Source organism: Cynocephalus volans, chromosome 1 (assembly GCF_027409185.1).
Source record: "Cynocephalus volans isolate mCynVol1 chromosome 1, mCynVol1.pri, whole genome shotgun sequence".
NCBI classification, from domain to species: Eukaryota; Metazoa; Chordata; class Mammalia; order Dermoptera; family Cynocephalidae; genus Cynocephalus; species Cynocephalus volans.
Genome location: NC_084460.1, coordinates 225,592,784 through 225,605,631, shown reverse-complemented (window position 1 = coordinate 225,605,631; position 12,848 = coordinate 225,592,784). Strand labels below are relative to the sequence as shown.

Sequence of the window (12,848 nt, the reverse complement as noted above, 5' to 3'; positions counted from 1 at the left end):
AGCCTCGGGTGTCTGCTCCAGGCAGCCATGCTTTCCAACCTATGGCTCCAGGGACCTTTTGGCTGGTTGCCTAGCTCATGGACCTGTGTGAGGGGGTCTGGTGAACCAGCTTGGCATGTGAGGGGTCTGGTGACCCAGCCTGGCGTGGGAAGGGTTTGTGACCAAGTCTGTGAATGGGCTTGAGGGGTCTGGGAGCTCCAGACCCAGCCCTAGCTTTACAATTGGTCCAGTCAGCAGGATTACCAGCAGGTAAAAGAGCCCGACAACTGGCGTGGTCGCCTAGCTTTACAGCAAGGCAGTACACAAGGACTTTCCATCTACATTGGGGCGTTTGGATCCTGCCCTGTGGTGACTGTTTCTCACATGTAAATAATATCTGGATTCTCCTCAAAATGAAAATGCCTCTGAGAATATGGCTATAGGTCCTGGATCAGTGTGAGAAACAAATGCTTCATAAGAAAGAACAAGATTTGGCATCAATGACACACAAGCATGAATATGACACCTGGTTAAAGGGTTTCCATTCTGAGGAAGCAGGGTGTGCTTGTTAATTTTTTATCATTATAAAAAAGGAATAAAATTTAAATTTATTCCAGAAGACCTCAGATATTGTTTTGAGAAACACTATTATGATGCCTGTCAGGGGAACCATCAAAGTGTTTTAAACTGAGAAATCAGGTTAATGTTCTAGAAGAATTTCCAGACTCTGGGGGTGGGAGTGGGGCTGAAAGAGAGAGGGGCTGGAAGCAGGAGACCATTTGGAGACCAGTGCCACACAGCATGAGTGAGGCAATGAAGAATCCAGCCTCACAAGGCAGAAGATGGTACTGGAGAGCGATACAAAGAGAGTATTCTATGGGCTGTGTTGTCAGGGTAAATTTTTTTTCTTTCCAAAACTGACACAGTGTGAGGTGGGAAACTACTCTAGGAATTAGCAAGCCATCTCAGGAGGATATTTCGGGATATTGAAGTGAAAGCTAACACCTTAAAGCTCTCAAAACTGCTTTTTCAAGTACTGGACATTTTAAAAGTTATTCACATGTGTTTATGTGAGAAACCCTAGTGAATAACAACAAAATTTAAAATGGGCCTCTCTGTCAAACCAAGCTACTTTTCTTGTCCCATTATTTCCAGGGTCAAATCATCAAGCTACCCAACAGAATTTCTGGAGAGAAATGAATGATACTGCTCCCTCCAGAGCAAATACATAAAAATTTTTGTCTCCAAACTTATAGCTAAATTAATATGTTAAAGCATCATGTAACCTAAAAATATTACTAAATGTTTTCCAAACCACAAAAAAACTCTAAAAAAAAAAATATTTTAAATTTTTCAACTGCTATTATATGTTAAATGTTCTGAATTTCTCATTTTTGTTGAATAAGAATGAGGAAAATAGGAAGGAGGAAAGTAAAATGAAATTACTTTATTACAAGTTATAACTGCTGCTCATTGATACCTTAACTGATTACCAACTGCAACAAGACAGTGAAGTTTTTTAAAAAGACTTTTAATGTTTGTGTGGTTTTGTTATCCAATCCATTTCTTTCTGTTTCACCTCTCAAAAATCCAAATTTTTCCTCCCCTCAAAAATTAAGAAATTTAAGCTCTGAAATTAAGAGCTTAGTTTTCTGATACATTAAGTATAAATCAAGGAAGTGAAAAGAGAGAGCTATTTTGTCCTCTTGCAGAGAGTGAACAGTATTTTTAAGTGATCTTCAATGCTACTATTCTGTGGTCTTAGGTAAAAGAATTAAGTTTGAAGGATGTAGAAAATGATGTACCCAGGATTCTAGAAACTATTTGTTGCTATGGATTTGAGGAGGTTGGAAGATCTTCCTTCAGAGTATAAAGAGTGATCTCTGCACATTCCAGGCAGGGAAGGGCTAGCCTCTCCTCATTTCAGGTAATTCACTAAACTAGTCCATAATTTTATGAGGAATGGCTTTTTTCTTTTTGTTTTTTCTTGTTAGCAGTTACTTTTTACGGAAAGCAATAAGCTCTGTCAATATTGAGATGAATCAGAATATTTGGGAGTATTATCATTATTTTATTTTTTGCTTTTATTACTGATTACTTTCAGTAGGCAGTCTCAGGAATTTCATGACTGTGATAAAATATTAATATTTGCAGTAAAGTTACTCTGAAACCTTAGGCAGAATAACATGATTAGTTATAGTAAAATAAAGTCAGCTTGAAATCTACCTTTCACTCATCTTCCTCCCATCTCTTAGCAAGTTGAAACTGTTATATTCTGGGTGGGGACAGGGGTTTAAACTAAAAACAGCTCTTTACAGCTCTGTCTTTTCTGACCTGAGTGAGAATGTCCATCAATAAAACCAAGTCATGGATCAAAAGACAGTTGGATGAATATAGAGGGATAATTACAATCCAAGGGGAGAAATGGTATGACATTTAACTTTCACGACATGAAACAGAAGTGTATTTTAATACCTTTTACTGATTATCTTATTATGCATGAAAACATGCTCAATATAATAAATGCAGAGAAGCAAAGAGAACAAAATAAAACTCTCCTGTAATCACACCACTCAGAGATAACCACAGTTGACATTTGGGTGTTTAAATGTTCACATTCTCTATGCATGTGTATAATAGCATATGCACATTTTTACAAAAATGACATCATGTGTTATATTTGATTTAATTTTTTTCATTTAACACTATTTATTGTAAACTTTTCTCCATGTCAATAGATATTTTTTTCCTATAATTTCATTTTTAATGCATGGATAGTAGTATACTAAATATTTACAATGATTTATTTATTCAATTACTTGTTTTTGGATATTTGGGTTATTTCTTTTTTTCACTATTATTGATAGTACTGCAAGATTATATTTCATTTAAACTCCATGTATCTTTAATTATTTCATTAGAATACATTTTCAGAAATGTCATTATTAAGGTATTTTTAAATAGAAAGAAAAGAGTAATTGCTATGAAGTAACAATTAGAGGCACCAAGGTAATAACACACAAAATAGAAAATTTAAGACACTTTGTACATAAACACCATAAAGCATAGGATTAAAGCCACATGTGCTATGAGAGGAAAATGATGTAGTTTAAGGAAAGATGAGTTTAACTTTCTTTGGGAAAGCTTTGGGCACTTAACTTTGAATTTTAGATAGCCATTGCCATTAATAAGAAAAGAGACTAACCCAAAGGCTGAACACTTTATATGAAGGATCAATTTCTCTAAAAGATAACACTCCTGTAAAGCTGCAAAGTATCCTGGCTTATTAATCCTCATGATCAGGATCCTATGCTTTGAGCTGGCATTTTCTAACAATGAATGTTAGCATTTTATACAAGTATGTAAGATTGAACTGGCTATTTGATACCTATGTTTATGATTGTTTATGTTTATATTAGAAAACAGAGAAGCTTTTATTAGGGATACTATGATAAGTTAAAATATCAATAATAAACTTTGTGTTCCTTAATTACACACATGATTATGGAGTCACAAAACTGTATAAAGCTATAAAGTCAATTGTAATAATACAGTTTGAGGGGAATACAGGAGTTGCTGTTGTTTTCTCTTTTACTTTGTTCTAAAAATAGCCAATGTTCAAAGAGAAGGAGACTATCCAAACAATATAAAAAGATGAAAAGAGAAAAATAATGATAATAATACACCTCAGGCTTCCTAAGTACAAAATCCATAGCTAACCAAAGTTAACTATTAAAACTATCTCATGTGCTTTATCAGAAACTTTCTATGCTTATGAAAGTGCACAACCTGTGTACCATTTTGCTTTAGAAACAAATAAAATTAACATTCATTCTTCACAAGTTGCTTTTTCAATTTACAGCACCTTAGCCAGTTTCGCTATAAATATTTACACAACTACCTCTTTTCAATAACTGAATATACCCTAAATTATTAAAACAGACCCCAATGTTTTGCTATTATAAATATCGCTGTAAATAAAATTCTGATCAATATGTCATTGTAAGCTCAGCTTTGAACTCTTCCTCTTCTCAAAACACAGAGAAAATTATTTTTTAATGGACATGGTTGACTCAAAAATAAGATAAACACTCCAAAGACCAGAAATGTACCAGAAACTCAGAGCAGAGTGTTTAGGCCAAAAGTTTCTGTCTCGCTGGGCTCAAAGTCTAGAAAACAGGCAACAGCAACCAAGACTTCAGTTCATGAATGGTAAGAAAAATACAACTTTCCATTGTGAGGAAAGGTAAAGAAGCCCGATGAGCATTCGGAGGCTGTAAATGAAGAAGGGCTCTGTCTCCTGATCACGGAGGTTGGCAAGCTTCTCCTAACCACTGTCTGGGGCCGGGACATGCCCAGGAGTCAGGGAGACAGACACAGCCTGGACACCAGCACCAGAGCCACAGTGCCAGCTGGCTCAGTAGTTGGACTGCAGGGTTCCCACAATCAACACAGGGCAGGAGGCTCAATCTGGTTCTGGGAAAAGTCCCTAATGGGACTTGAGGGTGGTGGCAACTATACCTATAGAGCTTAGGGCATGTAATACAACACTGATAATTACGAAGGACAGAAAGGAGGGAAAAGAAGGAAAGCAAAAAGATGGAAGGTAAAAAATACAAAATAAATGCACATGGAATCAAAATAAATGTAAGTAGATTAAACTCACCCATGAAAAAATATAGTCTATCTATTAAGTATAAGAATATGTAAAAATAAATAAATGGAATTCAGTTATATACTGTTTATCATAGACATTCCAAAACAAAATGATATAGAAAAGTTGAAAACCACATGAAACAATCCCTGTCTGTTTGGTATGCTACAAATATTTTCCAGACTTCATGTTTTTCCTTTATTATAGTTTTGCCATAGATAAATTTTAATTTTTATGAAATCGAATTTAGTAGTCTTTTCCTTTACGGCATTTTTGGTGTTAGGCTTAAAAACACCTTTCCTACTCGATTTTTTTAAATTCACATACACTTTCTTCTAATAGTTTTATGGTATGTTATTATTAAATCCTTGATCCATCCGGAGTATGATAAGCAGAAAATATATATATACAAGTATACATACATTCACACACATACATATAAATTGGGGGGAGTAGATATCCGAAAATCATTTATTAAGAAACAAATAATGACAGATTAGAAATGCTGTCTTTACCATATTCTAAATTTTATGTATTTACATCTATTTCTAGACTCTCACTTTTGCTCCCCTATTACTTTTGATCTCCCTATTCCTTTACCAAACTATTTTGATTATAGTAGTTTTAAAATACACTTTAACATCTGTTAGGTCTCTACCTCCCTTATCAGTATTCTTTTCCAAAATTAATCTAGTAAATCTCTGACATTTCTCTGGATAAAGTTCAGCACAATTCCTCAAGTCCTCCCCCACCCCTGACCTCTTCTAGAGGAAATCACTATATTAGTTAAAATTATGTTAAATTTCCAGGTTAATTTTAAGAGGAGCTTGCAATTTAGTCTAACAGTGTCAAGCAAACAGCAAATTTTCATCTGCTGCAATTCTACTTCCTAAAATGGGATTTTCTCCTACTCTAATGGCAGAGGGATGAAGACCTGTCATTCTCAAAATGTACTATCTCTAAGGCTCTACCTTTTCTGCATTTTTTCAGTAATGCACACACTTTCTCCCTTTCCCAAACCTTTACTTATGGAAAAGAGTGATATTATCATCCTACACTAATGCCTAAAAAACTTGAAGCTCTCTGTAAAGTTAGGATACTTGTTGAAGGTCACAGAGTTAGTAAGCAATGAGGTCAAAATTTGATGCCAATTCATTCATAACCTGTACCCTTAATTTTTCTGCTATACCACCTTAGACTTGAAGGGATCATAGTGAGACTTCAAAAATTCCTAGCCAGATAGCATTTATAAACTAAAAGTATACATACATATATATATATTATTTTGTTTGTTTGTTTGTTTAAAAACAAACTACAATTGATGTTTTTCTCCAGCAAGAGACAGTCTCCCTGGAATTCGAACTGAAGCCATAAATGTTAAGTTTTATAAATCAGATTTTAAACCAAAAATGTACTCAGTTATCCCAAATACATACAGGTAAAGTCATATAAAAGAAAAAAAAAAAAAAAGGAACTAAAGAAAACATTTTGGAGAACCCTGAGGGAGTGAACATATTTATCAGATTCTCCTCGTTCTAGCTTCCTCTGGGAACAAAGTGCCCACAACTTGGTTCAGGACTGTGCTTCTGCCCAGGAACTGGACACAGAGGTGTTAAATGGTGAAGCAATTTCTATTGCTCTTAGAGACATGTAGAAGAATTTGAGGAGAAGTGGGTGTACTATGTTTATAAAATAATATTCCCAAGTGAAACAAATGAAAATTGATTCCTGAGAAAATGTGGAAGATAAGAATGCAAATAAATGTTCATTACGAAGACTCCATGAATTTTCTCTTCCCTCTACAGTCTTTGTTTATCCATAACCAAAATTGCATTTGGGCATAGTATTTTATCAAAAAGCATGTGCAAGCATTTTTATACAAGGCCTTTAACATCTCGTGGTTCCCCCAAAACTTTGATGTCCTGAAAAATCTAATTAGTACTGGTAACTTTAAAAGATCACAGTAATTTATTTTTGTCAAATGTGACTAAAGATTAATGGATACAATCAGGAATAATTTGGTAAAAACATATCAAACGCAGAGAAAGCAAAATTTGTTGTTAAGTGAAGCATCAAATATAATAAAAGAGCAAATTCCATGAATGAACAGCAACAATGCACAATTCATTAGCCAAATGCCCATGATTATTTCACACTTCAGAGGGCTACTGATATGATCAGAAATTGTAGTAAAAAGATAAATATGGATTACCTTCAGCATCTCTTTATACATTTTAAATATAAACACTAACCCCAGCGGGCTACCAGCATAGTAAAAGAAATACAAACTAAGGTTTGTCCATCCCTTTTATAAATCATAATTCCATATATATATAAAATAAGACATTCAGTTAAATATTTTAAGACAGTAATCCATATGCCAAGAGATATTAAAAATATTTCATTTTCTTAGCTGTTACTAACCATAAAAATTAAAAATATGATCAACAATCAGGCTCTGGAAACTCTTTTATTTATTTATTTTTTTAATCTATTCAAAATCATCATCATCATCATCATCACCATCATCACCCACAATCATCTGCTGTTGCACTAATTAGTGCCCCGATCAATACTGAATGCCCTTCAGTGCCCAAAGAAAAAATTGATTTGTTCAACAAATATTAATAAACGCTAAGCTCCTTGAGGGCAAGGCCACAGTTTATTAGTCTTTGTCTTCTTGGAGCTGGTTCTGTACTCAACTCACAAATAGTATTGTTTTAAATAGCAAAAACAAAACAAAACAAACCTGGAAACAATCTGAAGCATATTAATCCTTGCAATGAATTTTTCCATTAAATTCGTTGAATGGAAATAAATAAAATGGAATTTTTCAATTAAAAAAAGAAATATATAAACATAAAGATTGATTAAATACACTGCTCTGGGAAGGAAGACACTGCAAAAGAGAACCCGTCATATGAGCTTGATTTTCTCTGCCTCTACTCTCAACAATACTGTACACACACACATAAATGTCCTACACGGATAACAAGTTTATATTTTCTAACCTCAGAAAGGAAAGCCCTATTCCCTATCACATTCTCCATAAGGCAGTGGAAACCTTTTCTATGCTAAAGATCCTTAATTGCACCCAAAAGTAGAACATCTCACTTTGTTTTTATTGAATAGCTCTTTATACTCACACAAGCTCTCTTTTTTATATCTTAGAATCTTCATCCTTTGTTTCTGGCTCCGAGAAAACATATCTCTTACCTTCCTGACAAAACCAACATACACCTTCGATATTCCTTTCCTTGTACTTTCTTCACAAGACCTTGTTCCACATGTTTGTCTTTTATCACTTGCCTATTAAGGTTCTCCCCCAGGACTGCCTTTTTCTTCTAAGTCTACAGAACTATTCAGATTACTCCTATCTTTAAAAAAAAGAAAGAAAGAAAGAAAGAAAAGAAAAGCAAGAAAAAGAAGGAAAAGAAAAAAAAATCCTTGGATAGACTGCCTCCCTTCTTTATATCCTATTACACCATCAAGTTACCTCCTTTCTGTTTTATTTGGCTCTAGATCTCTTGAAAGTCTATGCGCATGCCTGTTCCTTCATCACCAAACCTAATGCACTTCACTGTCTCAAAGAGGCCTATTCAACAAAGTCCAAAGAACTTCACCTGGCATATCAGACCCATCCTGCCATGCCAGTCTTCTCGCACATTCTCCCTTATATGGCCTCAATGCTCCAAAATAAAACATGTGCTGTCTCCCACATGCATGGACTCCATGGTATTCCTCCTGTATGTTCCCTCAGATTGGAACACTTTCGGCAAGCAATGTTTGCCTATTAAAATTTTACCAGTGCCATCTGTAGTTGTTTAAGGAACCACCATAATGTTCTCCAAAATAGCTGTACTAATTTACAGTTCTACCAACAGTGCAGGAGGATTCCTCTCTCTCCACATCCTTGCCAGCATTTGTTATTCTCCATCTTTTTTATAATAGCCAGTCTGATTGGGGTGAAGTGATATCTCAAAGTGGTTTTGATTTGTATTTCCCTGCTGATTAGTGATTTTGAGCATTTTAGAACTTCCATATGATCCAGCAATCCCACTCCTGGGGATATAGCCAGAGGACTGGAAAAGGTTGAAGGGATACCTGCCCTCCCATGTTTATTGCAGTTCTGTTTACAATAGCTAGGTGATGGAACCAACCTAAATGTCCATCAATGGATGACTGGATAAGGAAATTAAGGTATATATACACAATGGAATACTACTCAGACTTAAAAAAAGAATGAAATTCTACCATTTGCAACAACATGGATGAGCCTGGAGAAAATTATCCTAAGTGAACCAACCCAGGTACAGAAAGAGAAATACCAAATGTTCTCACTCATAACTGGAAGTGGAATCCATAAATAAACAAATGAACAATAAAGAGAGACAGAGAGAAAGAAAGAAAGGAAGAATCACAGTAATACGTTGAACTTGTAGAAAACTAGAGGTGGAAAATGGGAGGGGAGAGGGGCTAATGAGGAATTGGTCAACGACACAAAGAATGATTGCATATTGTAATGATGAATAAGCTAACTATACTGATCTAAGCACCACACATTCTACACAATTATTGAAAATCAATGCCATACCCCACATGTATGTATGTATAATAAATAAATAAATAAATAAATAATAAAAATAAGCTTAAAAAATTTACCAATGCCAAATTGCTTTCCTACTCCTGACCATTCTATGTAGATATGATTACCCTTACCTTTATACATCCATAGTTCCCCTAAGCCTTCAAAAGGCACACATTCTTTATTACGGAATTTGGTCTATGCAAACAGGCACTATAGAACTGTGAGCATTCCAAAGGTACCAACTCTATTAATAATCGTCTTTGTATTCTCATGCAGTACCTTGCATACTGCCTCATATTCAGTAGGCATTCATTGAATATTTGCAGAATTGAGATAAAAAGAATGGTTATATATTTCAGTACATAGCATGAAAATAACCAGAGATGCCAAGAAATATGTTTTCCTGAATCCTACCAGGGAAATGATCCTCTTTGACATAGAAAATGTCACCTGGTAAATTCTAATCCCTGGGAGGGTAGTCCAAAACAAGACTTCCCATTATGTTGGGAACGTGTCCCTCTTTCCACCATCCTTCCCAGGCCTCTAGGGGAAAAAGCTGAGTTCAAATTACCTTGAGAAAACTATAAACGTTCTCCCATCTGCGTTAACATATTCAAGGATAATCTGACTCAAATTATATTCAATGGTTGGAGATAAGAAATTATATAAAAACTGGTAACAACATGGTAACAGAGTAGATTCCAGTGCCTATATTTTGAAGTTACCATTATTCAGAGTCGACAAAAAGGACTTAGGCTATGATGTCTGCATGGACTAAAACCTAAGTGTGGGCCCTTTGAAACCACAGTGATCTAGGGCACTTTTTGTTTATGTGTGCTTAAATATCATTAAATTCATTTCATTTCCATAAGAGTACATTCTACCAGGTATATAAGGTAACTAAGCCTAGGGTGGCTGTGGTAGTAACTTAATTGATCTGAGAATAATTATTCCGTGCAATAAATTATTACCATTGAGTATGAAACTGTAATAAATACTGAACATTATGTAGGAACTAAAATAATTCAGAGTCAAAATTCCTTGCAGCAGTACCCAGCTCAATTTGATACATCCAAAGATACCACAACAAATTATTTCTCCAGGACTAGTTAGAAAAGTCTTTTACCTTCATGTTAATAATAGCAGTTAAAATACTATCTACAATTTATTAATCTTCTACTTTTTGTGACAAGCACTGTTCTACATCTCTTTATGATCAGCACATTTCACCCTCACAACAATCATTTGAAAGATGAGGAACCTTAGAGAAATTATGTAATTTGCATGTGCACACACACATATCCCTAGTATAAGAAGCTAAGTCAGGATATATATCCAGATTTCCTTGAATCCAAACACCACACTAATACCCACAGGCAAAAAAAGCAGATTCTGTTACTAAATACTTGTATATCATATGTAAGAACATTGCTTATCCATACCAAAATTTTTCTTTACATATCATGTTTCCATTTTTAAGGAAATTTTCATCATGTCTTTCCTAACGCTGACCGATAGTAGACAGGGTGACTGAGACAAAACTATAGGTTAGCAATGGCCTTTTCCATTATTTATTCATATAAAATGGAGTGTCCCAAACTGTAGTCTGTATTTCACTGGAGAAGATCATTCTAAGAGGTACATAAACAAAAAGAATTATTTTAATAGATTATTTCATTTAATAAAGCTTTTCTACGTTTGACTGACACACATGTGATTTCAGGTGACATACAAATATTTTTATTTCATATAAATGTCTTTACCATATGTTAGAAAAAATTCAGCAGAACATTAAATCAATGAATTCACAGAAATTTAAAGTTTTCTTCTTAAATAATTGAAGTGAAAACAAGTTATATTTAATTTCAAAATTGTGCAAGTGCTTATATCTGAAAAATCGTGAAAGTGCTTCACAAAGGATGATTAGGAAACACAAACAGAAATGTGACTTCACTAGTATAGAGTGCATACATGTATTTATATTGATGAGGGAGGATGAAACCTTCACCTGTGTGACAGCCATCCACATCAGGACTTACCTCTGGTGACAGCATCCAGCGCACAGCCACTTCCTGTTGCTCCTCCTCCAATAACAAGGATATCAAACTCAGAGGTGTTTTGCAAAGTCAGTAGCTGAGCTTCTCTGGAAGGAGGCTCCCTATTAACAGGTTCTGAAATGAAATCTGCAGCTTCAACGTAGGCCAGGTTCGCCTGATATAAAAGCAAACCATTTTCAGTTGTTCATCTGGAAGGCCAATTTAACAAAGTTTACAATAGACTAAAAGAAGAGATTTGTAATGGAGATAAGGAATACCAGAGCTTGACCATTGTCCACAGTCCACGTGGAGTTATAGTACCAACTGCCTTGAGGGAAACATAAATGTCCTTAAAATTCCGGGTGTGTTTCTTTTCATGATTCACAATTGTGTAGATTGTGTAGCCACAGAATGCCTGGTTTCAGATTTAATATCTCAACTGCTTGTTTTAGTTTACATACAGCCAAGTTCAAGTATTTCCAACACTGTACAATAATTCCCAAATACCTTATCTAAGACAATTTATAGAGAAACATAAGAAAATGTTTTACCCAGTAGTGACAAATTCATTCAGATAACATTTTAAAATGCTGCAAAAAGGAGGAAAAACAGTCTATGTCTTTCTGTAATTTCTTAAAAGTATGTTTTCCAATCCTCAATTCTCCTGACGAGAATATATTCTAGAGTTTGGGGTCCATAAATTTAAGTTCCTATAATTAAAAAGAATCTGTTTAACAGATGTTATCAATTTAAATAATCAGCTATGTCCAATGGGAGTGAAGTTTTTCAAAGATTTTAGTCAAAGTATTCCTCAAATATTTTAAGATAAAATTACATATTACATATATCTAATGTACACTATTTCAATTTTTAAAAACTTTAACAATAAAATAATTAAAGCCAGGAATAGCACCTTTAAAGGATAATGATCTTTCCTATTTCTAGTTGTTTACTGAGAATGTAATTTATAACCCTAAATCAAAAATGATACTGCTCTTTTTTTAAAAAAAAAGTGTTGCCAAAAGCCAGAAGTCAGACTCAAAAACCTAGAAAAATAAGTATCTATTTTTTCCAAAATGCTAATACTAGGTCCATTCACTCTATCGTGTGTGTGTGTGTGTGTGTGTGTGTGTGTGTGTGTGAGTGTGTGTGTGTGTGTGTGTGTGTGTGTAGAGAAAGAGAGAGAGAGAGAGAGAGAGCTCTCATATATATACTCAAGAACAGGTGATCTTAGTACTTACGAAGAGATTGTTCTGATCACCCAAAATAAGTAATTTTTTATTCATTTAAACAAAATAAACCAAATCACCCCTTACACTTGGATTTAATTATTATCAGGCTAATTGGATTTTTATGAAATTAAATCTAGAAGCCAGGGTACAGTGAAAGAACTCTGGATTAGGGTCAGAGGGTCAGAGGGTCCCAGCATGGGTCTTAGCACTCATTTATCAGCAGTGTTACTTTTGACACATTATTTCTCTGGGCCATGGTTTCTTCATTTGTAAAATGGGTATAAAACTGATGTCTCTATCTCTGCATCTCTAGGTTACTGTGAGTCTGAATGGAATAATAATATGAAAGTCACTGATAA

General features: G+C 34.6%; 1 protein-coding gene across 5 annotated transcripts in view; it reads right to left on the bottom strand.

Annotated features, from left to right (window-relative positions):
* Positions 1-12,848, bottom strand: part of GPD2 (glycerol-3-phosphate dehydrogenase 2) — a 155,873-nt gene that overhangs the window by 84,317 nt on the left and 58,708 nt on the right. For all 5 annotated transcript variants that reach the window (XM_063104109.1, XM_063104107.1, XM_063104121.1 and 2 more), the window contains exon 3: positions 11,261-11,432. In XM_063104109.1, the coding sequence (XP_062960179.1) occupies positions 11,261-11,432 (172 nt within the window). The remainder of the gene's footprint in view (positions 1-11,260; positions 11,433-12,848) is intronic.